General features: G+C 50.2%; 1 protein-coding gene and 1 long non-coding RNA gene across 3 annotated transcripts in view; one reads left to right on the forward strand and one right to left on the reverse strand.

Annotated features, from left to right (window-relative positions):
• The window catches only part of LOC135982137 (uncharacterized), a 530422-nt gene that overhangs the window by 111233 nt on the left and 398264 nt on the right, over nucleotides 1-20925 (forward strand). The gene's annotated exons all lie outside the window — the stretch shown is intronic.
• LOC101950004 (nuclear GTPase SLIP-GC) overlaps nucleotides 1-20925 on the reverse strand; it is a 113554-nt gene that overhangs the window by 40830 nt on the left and 51799 nt on the right. For both annotated transcript variants that reach the window (XM_065587427.1, XM_065587426.1), the window contains 5 exons: nucleotides 18999-19226; nucleotides 17463-17638; nucleotides 8293-8311; nucleotides 3714-3803; nucleotides 2522-2627 (listed from right to left, as the gene is read on the reverse strand). In XM_065587427.1, the coding sequence (XP_065443499.1) occupies nucleotides 2522-2627; nucleotides 3714-3803; nucleotides 8293-8311; nucleotides 17463-17638; nucleotides 18999-19226 (619 nt within the window). The remainder of the gene's footprint in view (nucleotides 1-2521; nucleotides 2628-3713; nucleotides 3804-8292; nucleotides 8312-17462; nucleotides 17639-18998; nucleotides 19227-20925) is intronic.

The raw sequence follows: 20925 nt of genomic DNA on the forward strand, positions 1-20925 counted from the left end.
CTGGTGTCTCAGAAACTCAGGGACCTACAAATTGCCTGCTGCAGATCTGAGTGGGGCAGCGGTGGCTGGTTTGTGCAGGTGTAACCCACACACCTCCTGGGTGTGGTGTTCTGAACCATCTAGCGGCACCGAGACCACTTAGAGAGATAAAATAAGTCTGCTCTACAGCCTTAGCTAACAGCCAGTTGGCTTTTAGCTCATGCAGCAGAGGCTGATGCACTAAGCTCCAGAAGTCTCCGGTTCGATCCCGATGACGACCGGTGTCAGGGTTCCCTCCCCACTCTGAACTCTGGGGTACAGCTGTGGGGACTCGCATGAAAGACCCCCTAAACTTATTTCTACCAGCTTAGGTTAAAACTTCCCCAAGGCACAAATCCTTTCCTTGTCCTTGAACGGTATTGCTGTCACTACCAAGTGATTTAGACAAAAATCCAGGAAAAGGGGCCACTTGGAGTCCCTGTTTCCCCAAAATATCCCCCCAATCCCCTTCACCCCCTTTCCTGGGGAGGCTTGAGAATAATATACTAACCAAATGGTTACAAAGTGAGCACAGACCAAACCCCTGGGTTTTTAGGACACTGAAAATATATCAGGTTCTTAAAAGAAGAATTTTATTAAAAAAAGTAAAAGAATCACACCTTCAAAATCAGGATAGAAGGTAACTTTACAGGGTAAATAAAAAGATTTAAAACCCTTCTAGGCTCAGCTTCAAAGTTACAAAAAACAGGAATAAATCTCCCTCTTAGCATAGGGGAAATTCAAAAGCTAAAACAAGATAATCTAACACATTTCCTTGCCTTGACTTACAATTTGTGTAATTTTAGATGTACCATTTCAGGTATCTTTTCAGGAGATGGTTTACCTGTTTGGTCTCCATCTGTGTCCAGAGAGGGAACAAAACAAAGAGAGCACAAACAAAACCTCTTCTCCTCACCCTGAAGATTTGAAAGTATCTTCATTATTGGTCCTTTTGGTCAGGTGCCAAACAGGTTATTTGAGCTTCTTAACCCCTTACAGGTAAAGTGATTCAGTACATCTGGCCAGGAGCGATTTTATGTTACTGCATACATAAAGGTTGTTACCCTTCCCTTTATATTTATGACAACAGGGATCTGCATGTGGAGGTACAAGCTACACAACGTTGGGAGAGGAAAAGGGGAAGCAATGCAAGAAAGAAAACAAGGGGCTGAGAAGCAGAGCTAAGCCTTGCTATCAACAACACACATAGAGCTGTGTTCTGTGAATGCCGCCTCTCCTGCAGCTTCCGGGCAAGCTGTGTGACAAGCAAGGAAGGTTGCGGCTGTGCAATGACAGGTACGTGGGTATTGAACCTCCAGCACTCAGGACATGAGACCCTGTAGTTTGAAGGATGAAGTCCTCTCCCTGGCCCTGTCGCAGTGTTATACCCCCTGAGGCTCAGGCAGAGACAGGGATTCACAGCACACACAGCAGAGACATCAATGGCCACAACCTCTGCTTTGCCAGAGGGCCAGTGCAGCCCAATGCACGGGCAGTGCTAGCTGCAGAGGTGGTGTTGCTGGAACAGCTGAGGGATACGCTAATACAGGGCATTGTTCCCTGGGCAGCCCCCATCTCCTGGAGAGCCCTGGCTGCAATGGAGAAGGTGCCTCCCCTGCAGGAACCCCACAGAAGGGTGCTGGTGGCAACAGCACTTACCTCCCCTCCGGACGATGCCTCCCTTTGGGTGCAGGGGCCAGGCTGGGGCATGGGCATGGAATTTACAACACCCTGGGCCAGCTTTAGCGAGTCCGATCCTTGATCATTAACAGGTAAAGCTTCTCTAGCCTTCAACTGCAGGCTAAACTCCCATTCAGGGCACCAAGATGCCAGGATTCTGGATTCAACAGTGGACGGGCCCAGCAGAACAACTGGGTCCCATGCAACAAGGCAGCATATGTAGGGGGCTGCAAGGGAGGGCTACTGAGATGTCAAGGGAAGGGACTGGACAGCGGGCCTATAGAGGTTTGGGCTGGAAGAAAGGTGCGGTCACTGGTGGAAGAGAAGCCAGAAGTGGGGCTCTCAGATGGTCATTGGAGAGGGCCAGAACCTGAGAGGTGCTGAGCACCTGCAAACCCCACAGATTTCCATGTCTGCAGTGCACTGGGACTCAGAGCTGTGGATTCAATTTTTGGCTCTGCCACAGATACTCTGTGTGACCTTGGCCAAGACAGTGACACTCACTTAGTTTGTTGAATCTATTTAGATCATCAGCTCTTTATGGCAGGGACTGTCTCTTATTATATGCATGTAGATCGCCTAGCACCACAGAGCCCCGACAATTACACCTGTCATACAATTGTAATACAGGTGTAATTGTAATACAAATAATAACAATACATATAATCCCCACAGTTTGGGGAAAGCGCTGCACATTTAGATGCGGCTTTGAACCAAATTCCTGCATCAGTGGCGTGTGCCCATCACCAGTAAGAGATGCAGAGTCAGCACTCTGAGCAATGAAGCATTAGCAATTCATGTTGAAAGAACAATTGCATGTTACCTGTCTCTTCCTTATTCATACAGGTCTCCTGCCAGTATTCTGTAGCACTGACCGTGTAAACGAGATCAGCCTTGTCCAGAATTTCTGAGTCACTCGGCAGTATTCTCTAAAAAAACAAAACCAAAAAAAACCCCCACCCCCACACACAGATTATGTAAAAAGTGGGGTTATTGAAGCAGCTTCAGAAAATTCATAAGAACATAAGAGCGGCCAGACTGGGTCAGACCAATGGTCCATCTAGCCCAGGATCCTGTCTTCCAACAGTGGCCAATGGCAGGTGCCCCAGAGGGAATGAACAGAACAGGGAATCATGAAGTGATCCATCCCCTGTCGCTCATTCCCAGCTTCTGGCAAGTTCTATTGTCACTGCAGAATTCTGCCACAGATAGCCAATAAATGGTGCAGCGAGTGTGAATTTAATCAGTTGTGTATCCTCAACTACCCCATTCATGTCAGGATCCAGTTCAAAACTGCGCTCCCTCCCTCCCTCCCTTTAGCAGCAAACTCCTCTGTCTGGTCACACAATCTCACCATTGTTGGGGCGAGAGAGAGCCCCTTCCTCTGCAGCTTGTGCCCCCAAGAACAGCCTTGTGAAATCTCTGCCTCATCAATGTCCCAGCTCATCTCTCTCCCTTTCTGAGGCCTCCTTCCCTCTCTCCCTACGTTACCGGCTTTGTTTAAGGAATGCTTTGTGCTGCAGACAAACAGTGCATCTTAAATCCCTAATTCTGTATTACTGCGAAACGATTGGATTTGGGATGTCAATTTTTCATTGAGCAAACACCGAATCGAGGATCAGCTTTGTCTGCACACTGACTTTAATGCCTGGATCCCTTATTTATGACTCAGAATCAAACCACAGAGGATGGTCAGCTCCAAACACACACGTTTTTATCACTGGATGGGATTTTCAGAAGTGCCTAACAAGGCTAGGCAACTAGCTCCCATTGGAAGTTTACTGTAATTAGGCTCCTAAAGGCCAAGCTAGATCTGGCCCCAGAATTCAATGAGGCTTAGAACGTTGTTTGTTGACATCAAGGTTTTTATAGTATAGCTGAGACCACCTAGAAATCATCACATCTCATGGAAAAATACTTTCTTATAAATGTTAGTCCAAGGACCATCACATTTACTATTGAAATATACTAGGAATAGGTTTCCAACAACTAGAAAACCCAGTGTTATACTTTACCCCGAGCTTTGTCTTCAGTCCTTTGATTTTCTTCCCTTTCACGAATGCGTTCCTCTCTAAAATGGCATCGTGTCTGGTTTCTATAGGTTTCTACATTTGGAAAAACAATGAAAGTTACTATAGGTGGTTCCCAAAATGCTTTAATAGATTTTAAAGCCAGCAGACACCATCTAATCTGGCTTTCAACATAACACAGGGCAAACTTCACCCAGGAATTTCTGCATCAAGCCCAGAACTTCTGTTTGAGCTAGAGCAGATCTTTTAGGGCTTGTCTACATGAACCAGTAATGCCAACTACAGGGATGTGATTTCTAGAGCCCACTAATATGTTGCACATTAACTGGCCCATGTGGACCCTGCCAGCGTGGACTAGAAGTTCCCTAGTGTGCTTTTAACACACTGCTGTTAACCTGGAGTAACAGTCAAGATGGATTTGTCAAGAACAAATCATGTAAACCGAATCTAACAGCTTTCCTTGATAGGGTAACAAGCCTTGTGGATGGGGAAGCGGTAGACGTGGTCTATCTTGACTTTAGTAAGGCTGTTGATACTGTCTCGCATGACCTTCTCATAAACAAACTAGGGAAATACAGCCTAGATGGAGCTACAATAAGGCGGGTGCCTAACTGGTTGGAAAACTGTTCCCAGAGGGTAGTTATCAGTGGTTCACAGTCAAGCTGGAAGGGCATATAGAGTGGGGTCCCACAGGAATTGGTCCATGGTCTGGTTCTGTTCAATATCTTCATCAGTGATTTAGATAATGGCATAGAGAGTTCACTTAAAGTCGGCGGACAGTACCAAGCTAGGAGAGTTTGCAGGTGCTTTGCAGGATAGGATTAAAATTCAAAATGATCTGGACAAACTGGATGTAAGGGGGCTGCTGCAGGGTCGGCTCCAGGCACCAGCTTCTCAAGCAGGTGCTTGGGGCGGCCACTCGGGAGAGGGGCGGCAGGTCCAGGTATTCGGCGGCAATTCGGCGGACGGTCCCTCACTCCGGCTCGGAGTGAAGGACTTCCCGCCGAATTGCCGCCGCAGATCGCGATCGCAGCCGCGGCTTTTTTTTTTTTTTTTTTTGGTTTTGGTTGCTTGGGGCGGCCAAAACCCTGGAGCCGGCCCTGGGCTGCTGGCCCCCCACTGACACTTAGTGGGGTTTTTGGCTGGCCTCTCCCAGTACCAAAGGAAAGGGGAGGGCTGAAGAGAAATCAGGATCCTGAGACTGACGGTCCCCAGGGCCAATGGGGAGAGGCCAATGCTCCATGTCAGCCTGAATGACAAGACAGGCCGGCCAATGAGAGAGCCAGGAGGTCGGGGTCCCGTCCTCCGTGTGAGGGGAGCTGCCTGAGGCAGAGGGGGGCTGAGTTAAGGGGAGAGCAGCAGCCAGAGCTGGGCTGGGAAGCTGAGCCGTGCCGGCCAGAGCCAGAGGGGCAGAGGAGCAGCTCAGAGAGCTGAGCTGGAGGCGGACTGGGGCTGGGGCTGGGGCAGGGGCTGGGGCAGGCCGGAGCCGGGTGCAGTGAGCAGCTGGGGAGAGCGAGGGGGGCCCTGGGCAATGGGCCCAGCACAGGGAGACGCCCCCAGTGAAGAGGCCGGGCAGGCCAGACTTGGGGGGATCGTAACCCCGACAGGGCGGGGGCCACGCTGGGAAGCAGGGCCCTGCCACCTAGAGCCTGAGGGCGTGTGGCCACCGCCAGAGCAAGTGTCCGACCCGCAGCGTCCCTGCAGCACAGCCAGGGCCTGAGCAGGGCCTGGGACGGGTGAGGAACAGACTGAGCTGCCCGGACGTTCCAGCGACGCTGGTTGTGGTGCCCCTGTGCCCACAGAGCGGGGTGACGGGTTTTCCTTTAACCTTTCCCAGTTTTCCCTCATTGTTTTAATTGTCTGCTGTTTAATAAACTGTATTTGCTTTGAGCTCTATGCAGTGATCAGTGGGTCAGGGAAGCATCCAGAGAGGAGAGAGCACCCCAGAGTGGGGACACCCTAGCCCCTGGGCTAAGTGACCAGGACAAGTTTGACCAGGCCCAGCCTTGTTGGGATTACGAGGACTCTGCCACCCAGGAGAGTGGAAGGGGAGTCCCCCAGGTCAGGCAGGCCTGTGGGTAAAGGGAGCTGGAGCAAGGACTCAGATCCTTTGGGTAGCCGATTCCACTGGGGTAGGGTAAAAGCCAGGAAAGTTTCCCACAATGGTGGGACCATTCACCTGCTTACATGGAGAAATGGTCTGAAGTGAATAGGATGAAATTCAATAAGGACAAATGCAAAATACCCCACTTAGGAAGGAACAATCAGTTGCACACATACAAAATGGGAAATGACTGCCTAGGAAGGAGTACTGCAGAAAGGGGTCTGGGGATCATAGTGGATCACAAGCTAAATATGAGTCAACAGTGTAACACCGCTGCAAAAAAAGTGATCATTCTGGGAGGTATTAGCCGGGGTGTTGTAAGAAAGACACGAGAAATAATTCTTCTGCTCTACTCAGCACTTATAAGGCTTCAGCTGGAGTACTGTGTCCAGTTCTGGGCACCACGTTTCAGGAAAGATGTGGAGACACTGGAAAAAGTCAAGAGGAGAGCAACAAAAATGATTAAAGGTCTAGAAAACATGACCTATAAAGAAAGATTGAAAAAATTGGGTTTGTTTAGTCTGGAGAAGAGAAGACTGAAGGGAGACATGATAACAGTTTTCAAGTACATAAAAGGTTGTTACAAGGACGGGGGTGAAAAATTGTTCTCCTTAACCTCTGAGGACAGGAAAAGAAGCAATGGGCTTAAATTGCAGCAAGGGAGATTTAGGATGAACATTAAGAAAAACTTCCTGTCAGGGTACCTAAATACTGGAATAAATTGCCTAGGTAGGTTGTGGAGTCTCCATCATTGGAGGTTTTTAAGAACAGGTTGGACAAACACCTGTCTGGAATGGTCTAGTTATTCCTTAGTCCTGCTTTGAGTGCAGAGGACTGGACTAGATGACCTCTCAAGGTCCCTTCCAGTCTTACCCTTCTATGATTCTACGTTAAAGCCCAAAGGGAACTTCTGATGCATGCTGGCCAGCTCCACATGGACCAGTTAATGACTAATATGTCAGTGCTCTTTACAACTCACCCCCACCACCCATAGTCCACCTTACTGCTCTGTGTAGACAAGCCCCTGGAAAGAGTCAGTCTTGATGTAAAGACTCCAAGTAATGGCCCCATCCTAGGTAAGTTGGTTCAATGATTGATTACCTGCACTGTTAAAAAATTGTGCCTTATTTCTAGTCTGAATTTGTCTAGTTTCAGATTCCAGGCACTGGATCTTATTAGGTCTTTTTTGCTAGATTTAAGAGTCATCTGCTCTCAGAAATCTCACTCCCATGTAGGTATTTGTAGCTTGTGATCAAGTCACCTTTTAACCTTCTCTTGGCTAAATTAAATCAATTGAGCTAACTGCGCATTATAAAAAGAGTTAAACAGGATTATTGCTTTCAGTAACATTAATTTTCTTTTTGGATCATGTAATTTTAAAGTATCCTTCATTAAGGTTATTATCCCAGGTTAGTTAGTGGGGCAGACATTGCTACAGGAAACATAAAAACCAGCTCCAGGGGAGTTAATTAGTACTGTCACCTGCAGCACATCTTCAGTTCCTAATTTGGTCTTGTTCTGGAGCCATTTTACACTGGGAAACATTCAATCAAGGCTTGTTTTATCTGTGAACTGAATTTAGTTCTTTGAACCCTTGTTTATGACTCAGAAATAGACCATTTGTTTAGTATTATTATGGCTTAACGGTTAAGACACTGGACTGAGAGTCGAGATCCAGACTGGATTCCCAGCTCTGCCACTGGCTCCCTGTGTGCCCTTGGACAAGTCACTTAGGCTCTCTGTGCCTCAGGGATAACAACCCTGCCCTGCCTCGCAGGGGTGAGGATATAAATTCAATAATGTTTGTGAGGCACTCAGATACTACTGGGATTATGGCCATAAATAAATAAACCCATATGGCTAAGTCCACTCAACTTTGTTATTAACATTGCTCAGCTGCTTAAATTCTAACGTCTTGCATTCCTCAGGGCTCCCATGTACAGGGACTGCCTTATTGCCCCAGTTTTACAGCTGGAGAAGCTAACGGGCACAGAGGTTAAATGACTAGCCCAAGGACACACAACGAGTCTGTTACAGAGATGGGATGAGAACAAGGGACTTCATGGCTCTCATGCCACTGCACCAGGCCTCTCTTAGGATATTTACCCCATTCCAGCTGATGATCAAACTCCTTCCTGAACTACAAATGCTGATAGCTCTTGTACTTTTATCCTGATTGTGGGCTAAACTGTCTTTTTCTTACCCACCCAAAGCGAATGGGGGCCTCACATGTGTAGGGTGAGCAGGTGATACCTAGACTGGGCCCATGGATGCTATAAATTAACCCTGCAGCTCCTCTTACACTAATCAGGACTCTTGCTGGTACACCCCATTGTATTTAGCAGCCCTAGTGGATGACATCCATCTTCAGGAGACAAATCAGTGACCTCTCATTTTTGTTCATGGAGAGTTCATTCTTAAGACTACAACTTATTTTTAAAAAAGTCTGCAAATACTCACATGTTTCTCTTGTCTTTCCCTGGAAAAAATTAAAATGACACATTTAATCAGGTATGACAAACATCAAAAATCCTATCATGCCGCTTGCACATAACTACGTGCAGGGGGTTATGGGAAGGTGACAATACACAGTCTGGAAGGTAGGAAATGGGCTTTCGCATGTTCATAAGCATTGTCAGACTTGATCAGACCCAAGGTCCATCTAGCTCAACATCCTGTCTCCGGCAGTGGCCAGCACCAGATGTTTCAATGGAAGGTGCAAGAATCACTGTAGAGAATAACTATAGCAGTAGTTCTCAAGCGTTTGTACTGGTGACCCCTTTCACAGCAAGCTTCTGAGTGCGACCCCCCCCCTTATAAATTAAAAACACTTTTTTATATATTTAACACCATTATAAATGCTGGATGAAAAGCGGGGTTTGGGGTGGAGGCTGACAGCTCGCAACCCCCCATGTAATAACCTCGTGACCCCGAGGGGTCCTGACCCCCCATTTTGAGAACCCCTGAACTATAGAATGACCTGTTTCTTCCTAACCCTCTGTGACACAGAAGTGAATTGGTGGTTCACAACTCTTGTCAGGTCTGACATACTCGCTACACCTCACGCACTGTTGTCATGATATAGATCCAAAAGGTGACATGTAATATATCATTAATAGGTGTGCCCAATTCAATGGGCTATTCATTTGTATCTGAGGTTGCAGGAAAAGATCATTCGCATTGTAAAAATCACTAATGGGGGAGAAGACACCGTAGAATCTACACCAGAGAACCTGACATCCACACGCAGCAGGGGAAAGGATCTTTATCTGTGAATACATTACATAAGAATACATTTCAAAGGTTTACTGTTCTATAAAGAGAGGGGGAGCAAATCCCTAAATGATAGATCACTTAGGGGATTCAAGAGGCCAGAGCTCTTGAAATAAGAGGTTACTTACTGTACTGGAGGTTCGTCAAGATGTGTGTCCCTATCTGTATTCCACACATAGGTGTACATACGCGCCGTGCACTTGAGTCCTGAATTTCTTTCCAAGCAGTGTCTATTGACCTGCATGTGCAGTATGTCCTTTTGTGCTCCCAACTGAGAGTGTAAGGGGCAGTGCAGGTCAACACCACTACAATTCCTCCTCTTACTGCACTACGGTGAAGTCCGAAGCAGAGGGACAGGAAGGCAGGTAGTGGAACACAGCTAGGGACCACACATCTCAGAGAACCTCCAGTACAGTAAGTAACATCCTCTTCTTCGAGTGATGGGCCCTTTGTGTATTCCACACGTGGGGGACTTGTGAGCACTGATCAGTGTGGCGCTGGGTGCAAGGAGGCTTATTGTAGAGTCATTTGCATTACAGCTCATCCCATGGCCTGTTTCTTCCTAAATCCCCTGTGACACACACACCCGTTGGTGGTTCAGCACTCTGTGTTAGCAACTCTTGTCAGGCCTGGCATACTCGCTACACCTAACATACTGTCGTCATGATATATATCAGAAAGGTGACATGGAAAATATCACTGGAAAACTAACAGCTCACTGACCATTAACGTTCTTGAGTCATGTATGTACCACAAAGAACTTTAAAGGTGGGCTGGAAATATGTGACTAAAATGTGTTTAAGCCAGGTGAGTTGGGGGACTTGATAAACAGGTTTTCTCCAGACAAAGGAAAGAGGCCAACACCTCAAACCATCTGTGGCCAAATTCAATGGGCTATTCATTTGTATCTGAGGTTGCAGGAAGAGATCATTTGCATTGTAAAAATCACCAGCAAGGGAGAAGACAGCCTGGAATCTACACCAGACAGACTGGCAGCCACACCCAGCAGGAGAAAGGAACCTTTTTTGGGAATACATTTCAAAGGCTTACTGGACTATAAAGAGAGGGGGAGTGAACTATTACTTGGGGGATTCAAGGGATCAGAGCTCTTAAAATCACAGGGGGTTGAAGTCTCTGGGAACCGAGGGTAGCTGAGAAAGATCGTAACTTGCTGATGCTGAAATTAAGTTTTAGTTTTAGGGTAATGTCTACACTGGCAGAGTTACAGCACCGGCAGTTACAGCGCTGCTCAGAGAGCGCTGAAGGGAAACTGCTGTTATGTGTTCACACTGTCGGCTGCCTGCACAATAGCGTGTTCACACTTGCGTCACTTGCAGTGGTTTTTGGAGTGGTGCACTCTGGGCAGCTATCCCACAGAGCATCTCTTCCTTTTCTGCCGCTAAGAGTTGTGGGAAGACAGAGGGGGTCGCAGGGTATCCTGGGTCCTGTCCCAATGCCCCGTGATGCATTGCTTCACATCCCAGCAATCCCTGTGTTTCCATCCACATTTGGCGCTGTCTTTCAACGGTTTGTGTACTCCACGCTCTGCCTCTTCGGTCTGCAGGAATGGATCCCAAACTGCTGACCAGTATGCTGCTCGCTCTGACCAACACATCACGAGTGCAGTGGATTTATTCCTTAAACTACAAGGGCAAGATGAGTGCGACATTGATCTCGCCACGCATACAAGCTACAACACGAGATTGCTTGTGGCATTCACGGAGGTGCTGACCACAGTGGAATGTTGCTTTTGGGCTCAGGAAACAAGCACTGAGTGGTGGGATCACATTGTCGTGCACGTCTGGGATGACGAGTAGTGGCTGCAGAACTTTTGGATGAGGAAAGCCACATTCATGAGACTGTGTGATGAGCTCGCCCCAGCCCTGCGGCCCAAGGACACGAGAATGAGAGCTGCCCTGCCGCTGGAGAAGCGTGTGGCGATTGCACTGTGGAAGCTGGCTACTCCAGACTGCTACCGATTGGTCGCTAACCAGTTCGGAATGGGAAAGTCGACCGTTGGACGTGTGTTGACGGAAGTGTGCAGGGCCATTGATCACATCCTGCTCCAAAAGACCGTGACTCTGGGCAATGTGTGTGACCTTGTGGATGGCTTTGCACAAATGGGCTTCCCTCACTGTGGAGGGGCGATAGATGGCACGCATATTCCAGTTCTGGCATCTAGCCACCGAGTACATTAATCAGAAGGGGTATTTCTCAATGGTTCTCCAGGCACTTGTGGATTACCGTGTGTGTTTCACAGACATTAACGCAGGCTGGTCCAGAAAGGTGCATGATGCACGCATCTTTCGGAACACTGGCCTGTTCAGGAAGCTGCAAGCAAGGACTTTCTTCCTGGACCAGAAGATCACCATAGGGGAAATTGAAATGCCCATTGTGATCCTGGGAGACCCCGCCTACCCCTTAATGCCGTGCCTTATGAAGCCATACACGGGCCAACTGGACAGCAGCAAGGAGTGGTTCAACAACAGGCTGAACAAGTGCAGAATGACTGTTGAATTTGCTTTTGACCGTTTAAAGGCCCACTGGCATTGCCTATATGGAAAGCTGGACCTGGTCGATGACAGTATTAATATGCTTATAGCCACGTGTTGTACGCTCCATAATATTTGTTAAGGGAAGTGTGAAAGCTTCACTCAGGGCTGGACCGCTGAGGCTCAGTGCCTAGAGGCTGAGTTTGAACAGCCAGAGACCAGGGCTATTAGAGGGGCGCAGCGCAGGGTCATAAGGATCAGGGATGCCTTGAGATAGCAATTTGAAGCTGACAGCCACTAATATTTGTTGCTATGCTCGGGAGTGCAGTGCTTGTAATGCTAGGAGGTGATTGTGATTGGTGCAGACAGTGCACTGTGAAGGTTTAAGATAATTGTCTGTTGATTTGCAGGGCTCTGTTTGCTTTCAATTAATAGAATAAAGATTGCTTTCAGACCAACTCAGTTGTTTTATTAAAAAACAACAACCGGAGGAGAGAGTGTCTGGGGGAGGCATGGGAAAGAGTTTTGCGACAGCGGCTGCAGGAGAGGGCGGGTGCGGAGCTGCTCGGTTTGCAGTGCTAGTATCTCCTGGAGCATGTCCGCTTGCTGCTCCATAACGTTTAAGAGACGCTCTGTGGCTTCATTCTGGCGTGCTGCGTTCTCCTTTCGGTCCCTCTTCTCGCTGTCCCGCCACGCCTTCAATTCCTGTTTTTCAGCCACAGAGTGCATCATAACCTCATGCAGAAAGTCCTCCTTAGTTCTTCATGGCCGCTTTCCAATTCTGCGCAGCCATTCAGCCGGCGATAACAAAGAGGGAGGCTGGTTTCCCAAGGTCATCTATGTGCAGTTTAAACACAACATTTTACAGAAGCAGTATTGTTTGCAACGCACAGAACTCTGATTCAGTGATATAAAACACAGGCAGTATTCACATGCCTGTCACTAACTGGCTGACCCCAGGCAAGCATACATGAGCCACAAGCCCCCCACAATGGTGAGTAGCTGCAGGGACAGGGGCAATCAGTGTTCCCGGACCCTAATGTACACTGGGCATGTGGCTCTTGGGGAGAGCCAGCGCTGTGGGGGGGGGGGCTGATAATCATTCCTGTCCCCACATTTTCCACAGGATGTGATCATTAGGGAAGATATCTTGGTGTTGAGGGTGAGCAGGGAATCAAGAGTGGGTCTTCTCTAAGACTGCGGCTTCCGCCCTGGCCCTTACGTGGCTCGCCCGTGTGCAGCAATGGTCCCCCCGCCCCCCGCAATGGCAAAGTGGCGCGGGAAAGTTACCGTTAATGGGCAAGAAACAAAGCAGCTCTGCCGAAGAACCTGCGGCAGCGGATTGCCCAGTATCTCCATGAGCGTTTCCTGGAGATCTGAGGCAGATTCCCATGAAGTGAGGGAGTCAATCAACACCCTGTTCCGCCGCTCAGACTAGGCATGTGGTGGTACACGCATCATACAGACGCAAGCCGGCTTTCTGCAACCCTCCTGCCCCCAACAACTCGCCTCAGTGATTCCCCAAATCAAATCCACTTACCAGGAGCCTCCTTTCCTGTTTGCGCTTCGCCAAGATCTGACAGCTGTGACTGGCTAGCCTCCTCCGGGTAGAAAAGAGCTCCTGGCTGCATGTATCTTGACCTCCAAGTCATCCTCTGCCTCTGGGTCCCCCTCCCGCTCCTCGTCCAAGATTTCCTCCTCCTGGCTCGGAACCAGGAAGTATCCACCAAAGTATCCACAATGGTCTTCGCAGTGGAGGTGGGGTCGCCACCGAGTATCGTGTCCAGCTCTTTGTAGAACCGGCAGCTCATGGGTACAGCACTGGAGCAGTGATTTGCCGCCCACGCCTTGTGGCAGGCGTTCCACAGCTCCTTCACTTTGACCCTGCACTGCAGTGTGTCCTGGTCATGGCCCCTTTCTGTCAGCATCGTGAAATCTGTCCGTAGGTATCATAATTCCTACGGCTGGAGCGCAGCTGGGACTGCACAACCTCCTCTCCCCAAATGCTGATGAGGTCCAGCAGCTCGGCATTGCTCCAAGTGGGAGATCGCCTGGTGTGTGGAGCAGGCATGGCCACCTGGAAAGATGTGCTGAGACCACTGCACATGTCACTGAGCAAACAGGAAGGGGACTTTCAAATTTCCAAAGGAATTTATGGGGTGGGGCTGATGGTTGGTCACCTGAGGGCAGGACAGTAGAGTTCAAACCGATGACCAGAGAGGCAAGAACAGGCATTGTGGGACACCTCCCGGAGGCCAATCACAGTGCTGTAATCGACCAGGGTGTCTACACTGGCACCGCGGCGCTGTACCCCCGGCACAGAAAGCTCTACGCCTCTCGGCAGGGTGGGTTTTTTACAGCGCTGCAACTGCACAGTTTCTGCGCAGTAAGTGGCTTGGCAGTGTGTACCCTCGGGAGTTACAACGCAGACAGCTGCTTTACTGGGCAGAAACTTGTCACTGTAGATAGGGCCATAGAAGCATGGCTTTATTTGTGTTCGTTTGCTGTCAGACAGCTGAGCTGCAGCAAGGCTCCCACTTGCTGAGGTTGAGAGGGGCAGCGCAGTGTCTCACAGCTCTGGGGCTCCCCAGCAGCTTCCCTCACCCCCATCAACTGAAGGTTACTTGTGCCCTGTAGCCAACAACAGCCCATCACAGGCTGGCAGAGGGAGGGGAAGGCATAGTTATCTCCCCACCACCCAAGTCTACGGGAGAGAGGGCAAAAGGGCAGATAGCCCCTAGCATGTCCGCAGAACCACAGCACAACTCATTGACCAAACGCCAGAGGAGATGGGCAGGGGCCCTGTTCACCAGCCAGTGGGGATGTGAAATGACAGCCCCTCTGCTGTCACACCCCACTGTCCTTGTAGGGTTCCACTGGCTCTGCAGGCAGGTCCCTCTGCTTGAACTCAGACATGAAGCCGGCTCCCTGCTGCAAGTGTGTCCTTTAGCATTTACTTATGCAGGAAACTGCAACTGAATTTGCACTGCTTTAGCAGTGACTGTTCCCTGATTCCTCCCTACTCCTGCCTGGCCACACCCCCTTTTCACACACTGTTTCTCAGTCATGTGGACGGTGCAGAAGGGTTGATGGTGAGAGCGGGATCAAATCATTTGTTGCTTTTCCCTTCCCCACTGCCTTCCCAAGTCCTTTTTTGGGCTGTTAGGCCCATTTGCTCCATGTGTGGAAAGGCTGGAGGGTGGTACAGGGCCCTGAGACTCTGACTGAGCAGTTACTGTACCCAGCTTGACAGTGTCTCTCTAGTACCATTGCCACTACTGGATGGAATCAGAACTGCCAGTTGTCTGGGTCATAGGCCCTGTAGTGCCTGCTAATGGAGATTCTCCTGTAGCTTCAGTGTTGCTTTTGGAAGAAGAGGATCGGAATTCGATCCCTGCTGCTGCTGTGAAGTTCTGAGTGGCTACAGCACCTGGGCAGGTGATATTTGTGAAGTTCTGGGTGGCAAGAGATTTGATACATTTGGGGAGGGATAGCTCAGTGGTTTGAGCATTGGCCTGCTAAACCCAGGGTTGTGAGTTTACTCCTTGAGGGGGCCACTTAGGGAACTGGGGCAAAATCAGTACTTGGTCCTGCTAGTGAAGGCAGGGGGCTGGACTCAATGACCTTTCAGGGTCCCTTCCAGCTCTATGAGATATATATATATGTGGAGTTATACCTATTTATTTGATTTTTAGTCTGAAAAGGAATGCCATGGCAGATTTCAGCTATTTTAATTGCAAAACAGAGGATGTTTTAATCTAAAACAATTCAACCTGGGGCTTTTAGCTTTTTTTAACATGACTATTTGTCACCTTTGCCATTTCCATCCTGATGAGAACTGAGAGTTACCATCTAGAAATGTAACCCGCACCCATGCTGTGTTGTGCTCAAGCCCCGCCTAGAGGTGTCTGGGCCACACCCAGTGTGTAGGTTGTCTACACTGCAAATGGGACGTCACTGCAGCATCTGCAGACATACCTGTGCTAGCTTTGACCTAGACAGCTCAGGTACCGATAGCAGTGAAGCCAGGGCAGCACAGGCTGTGGCACAGACTAGGTGCCAAACACAGCCCCCCAGGGAGCTGGGTATGTACTTGGGCAGCTAGCCCACGCTGCAGTGGCTTCACTGCTATTGGCACCCGAGCTAGCTAGCTCAGAGCCAGCATGGGTATGGCTCCATGTGCTGCAGTCACACCCCCGAGGGCCGTGCAGACAGAACCCTGGGGGTGGAGTAGCTTGCTGTAGCCATGGCTTGCACAGCAGGTCTTTTAGCTCAGGCAGTTGAGGCTCATGTGTTTAAATCCTGAGATCTCAGGTTCAGTTCCTGCTGCCGAGCCTCCCAGGGGCACAGTGTTACACACACAAATACCCACACTTTCATCCTGTCTAGACCAGAGGTTCTCAAACTGTGCAGGAGGGGGAATGTATTCTGGGGAGGTGCAAGATGCTTTTGGGAAAAAAAACCTTACTGCACACAGGGGCAGCAGGTTTGTAGAAATTTTGGTGGTGCCCAGAACGCCCAGAGCCCGCCCCTCCAAACTCTGCCCCCCACCTGCCTAAGGCTCTGGGAGGGAGTTTGGGTTGGGGAGGGGATCTGGGGTGCAGGCTCTGGGATGGAGTTTGGGTGCTGGGTGCAGGCTCCAGGCTGGAGCAGGGGGTGAGGGTGAAGGAGAGGGTGAGGAGTGCAGGCTCTGGGATGGAGTTTGGGTGTAGGCCCGGGCTGGGGCAAGGGGTGGGAGTGGAGGAGGGGGTGAGGGGTGCAGGCTCCAAGACGGAGTTTGGGGATGGGAGGGGGTGCGGTGGGAGGGGGTGCAGGCTCTGGGAGGGGCCAGAGGGTGTGTGTGGGAAAGGGGTGGGGGTGCAGGCTCTGGGAGGGGGCAGAGGAGTTCGGCGCTTACCTGAGTCTCCTAAGCAGGGCGGGCCAAGGTTCTCCGCATGCTGCTACCCTCAGGCACTACCCTCACAGCTTCCTATTGGCTGCAGGGGCGCTTGGGGTGGGACATGGACCCACACCACCCAGGCGTCACAGGGAGGGGCTGGCAGCCACATGGAGTGAGCAGGCAGGAAACCGCTCAGCTCTGCTGCGCTGCTGATGATGGGTGGGGGCCCCGGGCTGTTTTAAAGGACCCAGGGGACACAGAGGTGGGAGGGGGAGCCCGGGGGTGGAAGGCAGGGCCAAAGGAGAGACCAGTGCTGGAACCAGACTCTTGGTGTCTGGGAACCAAAAATATTCCTGGTGCCCAGGAACCACGGGCCCATAGAACTCGCCGCCCATGACTGCGCCAGCGATGAATAACTAGCAAAGCGGATTCCTCCAGACATACCAGGCCCTCAGATGGTGCTGTGCGTTTGACTCGAGCTGGCATTGGGCATTTTGGCGGATTTCTGTTCAGCCTGCCTAGCATGAGACAAAGTCGTTGCCATCTGTACGTTAATCCGCTTGCTACAACACAGTGTGACCATTTAATTGTAAGCGTCACCACAGTTTTGCTTTTGTTCTTATTACAAGGGATCGTTGGGTGTGTCTGAATCAATGCCTCACTGCTTTTAATATTTAGTGACTTGCAGGCTGGTTTATTTATATGTACTTGTGTGGCAGAAGGGGGGGGGCATAAATTACTACTAGACACAAAGAAGTGGGGAACAATCAAACACGTTTGAGAACCCCTGGTACTGTTGTTAGACACTGCAGTCAGAAAACACCAGCCAGAACAAATGGCAGATGCTTCAGAAGCCGATGGGTGAACATGGACGAGCTGGTAGCTAGAAGGAGGGGTTGCAGGAGGAAGACAGGCAGACACACTGTAAATCTCTAAAGGAAGGTCTCCCACAGTCCCTGAAGCCCAGGGACAGTCTATTCCACTACCTCAGGTATTCCTCCAGCTGCAGCTTATCAGACTTGGTGACCACCAGAGCGATGTCACTGCACATCCCGCCTTGGTAAGCTTTGATGCTCTCTTTCAGCAGCACTTCATGGACTTTGTCCCCCAGAACTCGTTCGATGTCGCTGATAACCCAGATGACTGAACATTTATTGATGCTCTTAAGGAGAAAGAGGGAGAGAGAGAGAGAGGGAGGATTATATCTGGAAGCATAGGCGTCGACTCCATGGGTGCTCTGGGGCTGGAGGACCCACAGGGAAAAATTAGTGGGTGCTCTGCACCCACCAGCAACCAAGTTCCCCTCCCCGCCCATCCCACCTCCTCCTCCCCCCCAAGCGCCCCGCGTCCCCGCTCCTCTGCCTCCCTCTCAGCGCTTCCTGCCCAGCCGCCACCAAACAGCTGTTCAGCCGCTCGGGGGTGGGGGGGAGGAGTGGGAACGTGGTGCGCTCAGGGGAGGAGGCGGGAAAGAGGCGGGGCCGGGGTGGGGATTTGGGGAAGGAGTCGGAATAGGGGCAGGGAGGAGGCGGAGTTGGGGTGGGGACTTTGGAGAAGGGGTTGGAATGAGGGTGGGGCAGGGGCGGAGCCTCATGGAAGAGGTGGAGTTGGGGCAGGGCCAGAGGCAGGGTCGAGCACCCACCAGTGGGAGCAGAAGTTGGCGCCTATGTCTGGAAGCAACGAGGCAGCCATGCGCCATCCTGAGACATGCCGAGCGCTCTGGATTCCCCACTGACTGCAATGGCAGTGCAGAGTGCTCAGTCTCTGCAGGATTGTGCCAGCAATTTGCAGACTTGAGCGCCTAGCTCACGCCCCTCAGCTGTGTGCCACTCAGGACTGTGCTAGCTGGAGGTTCTGAGCTGACCGCTAGGGGTATTTCTACCCAGCAACTACTGTAAACACCTGTGGCTGGCCTGGGTCTGCTGACTTGGGCTGTGGGTCTGTAAAGTTGCTGTATAGACATTTGGGCTTGGGCGGGAGCCAGAGCTCTGAGACCCCGTGGGGGAGGGAGGGTCCCAGAGCCCAGGCTCCAGCCCAAGTCTGAACATCAACACAGCAATTTTACAGCCCCAGAGCCCGAGACTGAGTCAGCTGAAGCGGGCCAGCTGCGGGTGTTTAATTGCTGCGTAGACATTCGGTGGGATAGCCCTAGTGCAGAGAAGAGAACGGTGCATCTGATCATTGCAGGGTCTGCACTTCTGAGGAAAAACCTCAGTCTCCTAGTGAAGAGCGGATGGAGAAAGGCACTATGGGGCTTTGATGCTACAGGAATCCAGGAGCAGCAATGGATCCAAACTGGGAAGCACCGTTAGCTAATATCAGAGATGCACCCTCACTATACGTGTGGACGCTGCTTCTGTTCATTCCACTAAAGCCTTCCCCAGGCCACAGAGCTCACGGCCCTCTCTAGAGCTTTCCTTCCTTCATTACACTGGAATAGTTACATTAGAACCAATGGTTAAATGCTTTCCAGCCAAATAATGTATCAGAATTTCCTCCCACACATCACAGAGCTGGTGAGTCACCTCTTTCCACATTTCGTCCCTTTTGCTGTTGTAATCTCCTGTCCCGGGAATATCCATAAACACGACACCTTCCGGAATCATGTCGGACTTCGGAATCGTCACTTCCACGTATTTGATTAGTGGCCAGAGTCGCATCTTGGCTTTCTCTTCATCCAGTGCTGCCTCCTCCTCATCCTTATTACTCTGACTCCGGATATAGGGGTCCAGTTTGTCAGAGAGTTCTTTTGCCTGGAACACAATAAATAAATCAAACTCTGCCCCTCTTGAAATCATCTGTGAACAGTAATTAATTGAACAATCTTCCACCGGGGGGGGGGGGGGGGAACGGGGGCATTGTGAGACTATGTTTCATTCCCTACCGTTTTACAGATGGGGAAACTGAGGGGGCTGGAGCACTCAGTGAGTCATTGTCTGAGCTGGGAATAGAGCCCAGGAAGCCTAGCCTCCTTCCAATTCTGATAGAGCTTTCACAAGAGCTAAACAGCATGAGGGAAGCACAGCATCTCTCCCTCTCTGGTACTGCAGAGGACATGTGACAGAGTCACTGTAGCCCGAGGCCTGATTAACTTTCTCCAGCAGGTCCCTGGGAGTGGCTATGGCTAGGGAACGGGGCAATGAGGTGGGCTGCTGGGGGCAGAGGGTTACAGCTGCCTCTGCATGGCTGGCAGTAAAAAGCAGAAATATTCCCTGTGGTCAATTCCTCAAGGAAAATCCCCACCTGAAATTTGGGAAGAGAAAGGCAAGAAAACCCCTGAATATCCCAAAGCCAAGATAACATTTTTAAATCGAAACAAAGCAAAACAATTGTTTCAAAGTGATGATTCACCACAAATGATTGTTCGTTTGGTTTGATGTCCCTGATCGGAAAAAATCAGAATATCAGTTACAATTGACATTTTCCTGCCTAACGTTTAGACTTCAACTAACCCACATTTTCCAACTGGAAATATTTTGGGTGAGGAAATGTTGCCGGGCTCTAGGTGGCAGCACCGGAGCTGCCTTCCTGCCAGGGGTGTGGAGGAGTGGGATGGGGCAGGCGGAGCTCACTCCCTCAGTGGGACAGACTGGGGTAATCTCCACGGGGAATCCCTCAATAGATTCATGCAGGAGGGGACAATTTTGCCCTGAGTTTGGCCTATTCCAAGTTCTCTGGAAAAACCCATCCACAGCCAGCAAAGCTCGTTCGTAGCTCAATGTAAAGCTGAAGGAGGCACCTACTGAATGTAAATGTTACCGCCTTTCCTTAAAGGGGTACGTCTGCACTGCGAAGGGGGCAGAGGGGTATGATTGCAGCACATGGAGACATACCCGAGCTAGCTTGGGTGTGTCTAGGAGACGTCTGACTGCAGCACTGCCAACTTTAAGAGATCAAAATCTTTTTGGTGATTTTAAAAACCACCAAATCCTGTTTTTCAGTTTGTCTTTTGACTTTTTAACTCCCCTTTACGCCTCAGTCATTGCGTGTATAATAATTTCAGGTTGAAAAAGGTCAGACTTTAGTGTACACCTCTCCCTAGCCGCTCATCCTCTCCTCACCCCCAAGACAGGGAAATGCCTGGTCACCCATTTCCTGTCACTGTCTTGACTCTCTCCCCTCCTACTTTTGTTCCTCTGACACAAGACCGACTGGCTGGTAAATAGTTTGAGCATCACTGCCCTAATTAGTGCAGCAGGATTCACACTCCCACGCAGAACTTATATAATTGTTCAGGGTTGATGACTTACATATTAGAGAACTTTAAATGTATATCGGTCACTCATATAAGCGATGTCTCAGGAAAAACTATGAGGCATTGGTTTAGCCAGTGGCAAGAAGCAACACTTCCCTGCTTCTCCTCTCTCCTCTCCCCTGCCTTCACTGTCTGAAACTGGGACTGAGCCCAGCTGCTCCGGACTCCCTCCGCCGGCTCTAGCACCTCCCTCCCCA

The sequence above is a fragment of the Chrysemys picta genome, chromosome 3, assembly GCF_011386835.1.
Source record: "Chrysemys picta bellii isolate R12L10 chromosome 3, ASM1138683v2, whole genome shotgun sequence".
NCBI classification, from domain to species: domain Eukaryota; kingdom Metazoa; phylum Chordata; order Testudines; family Emydidae; genus Chrysemys; species Chrysemys picta.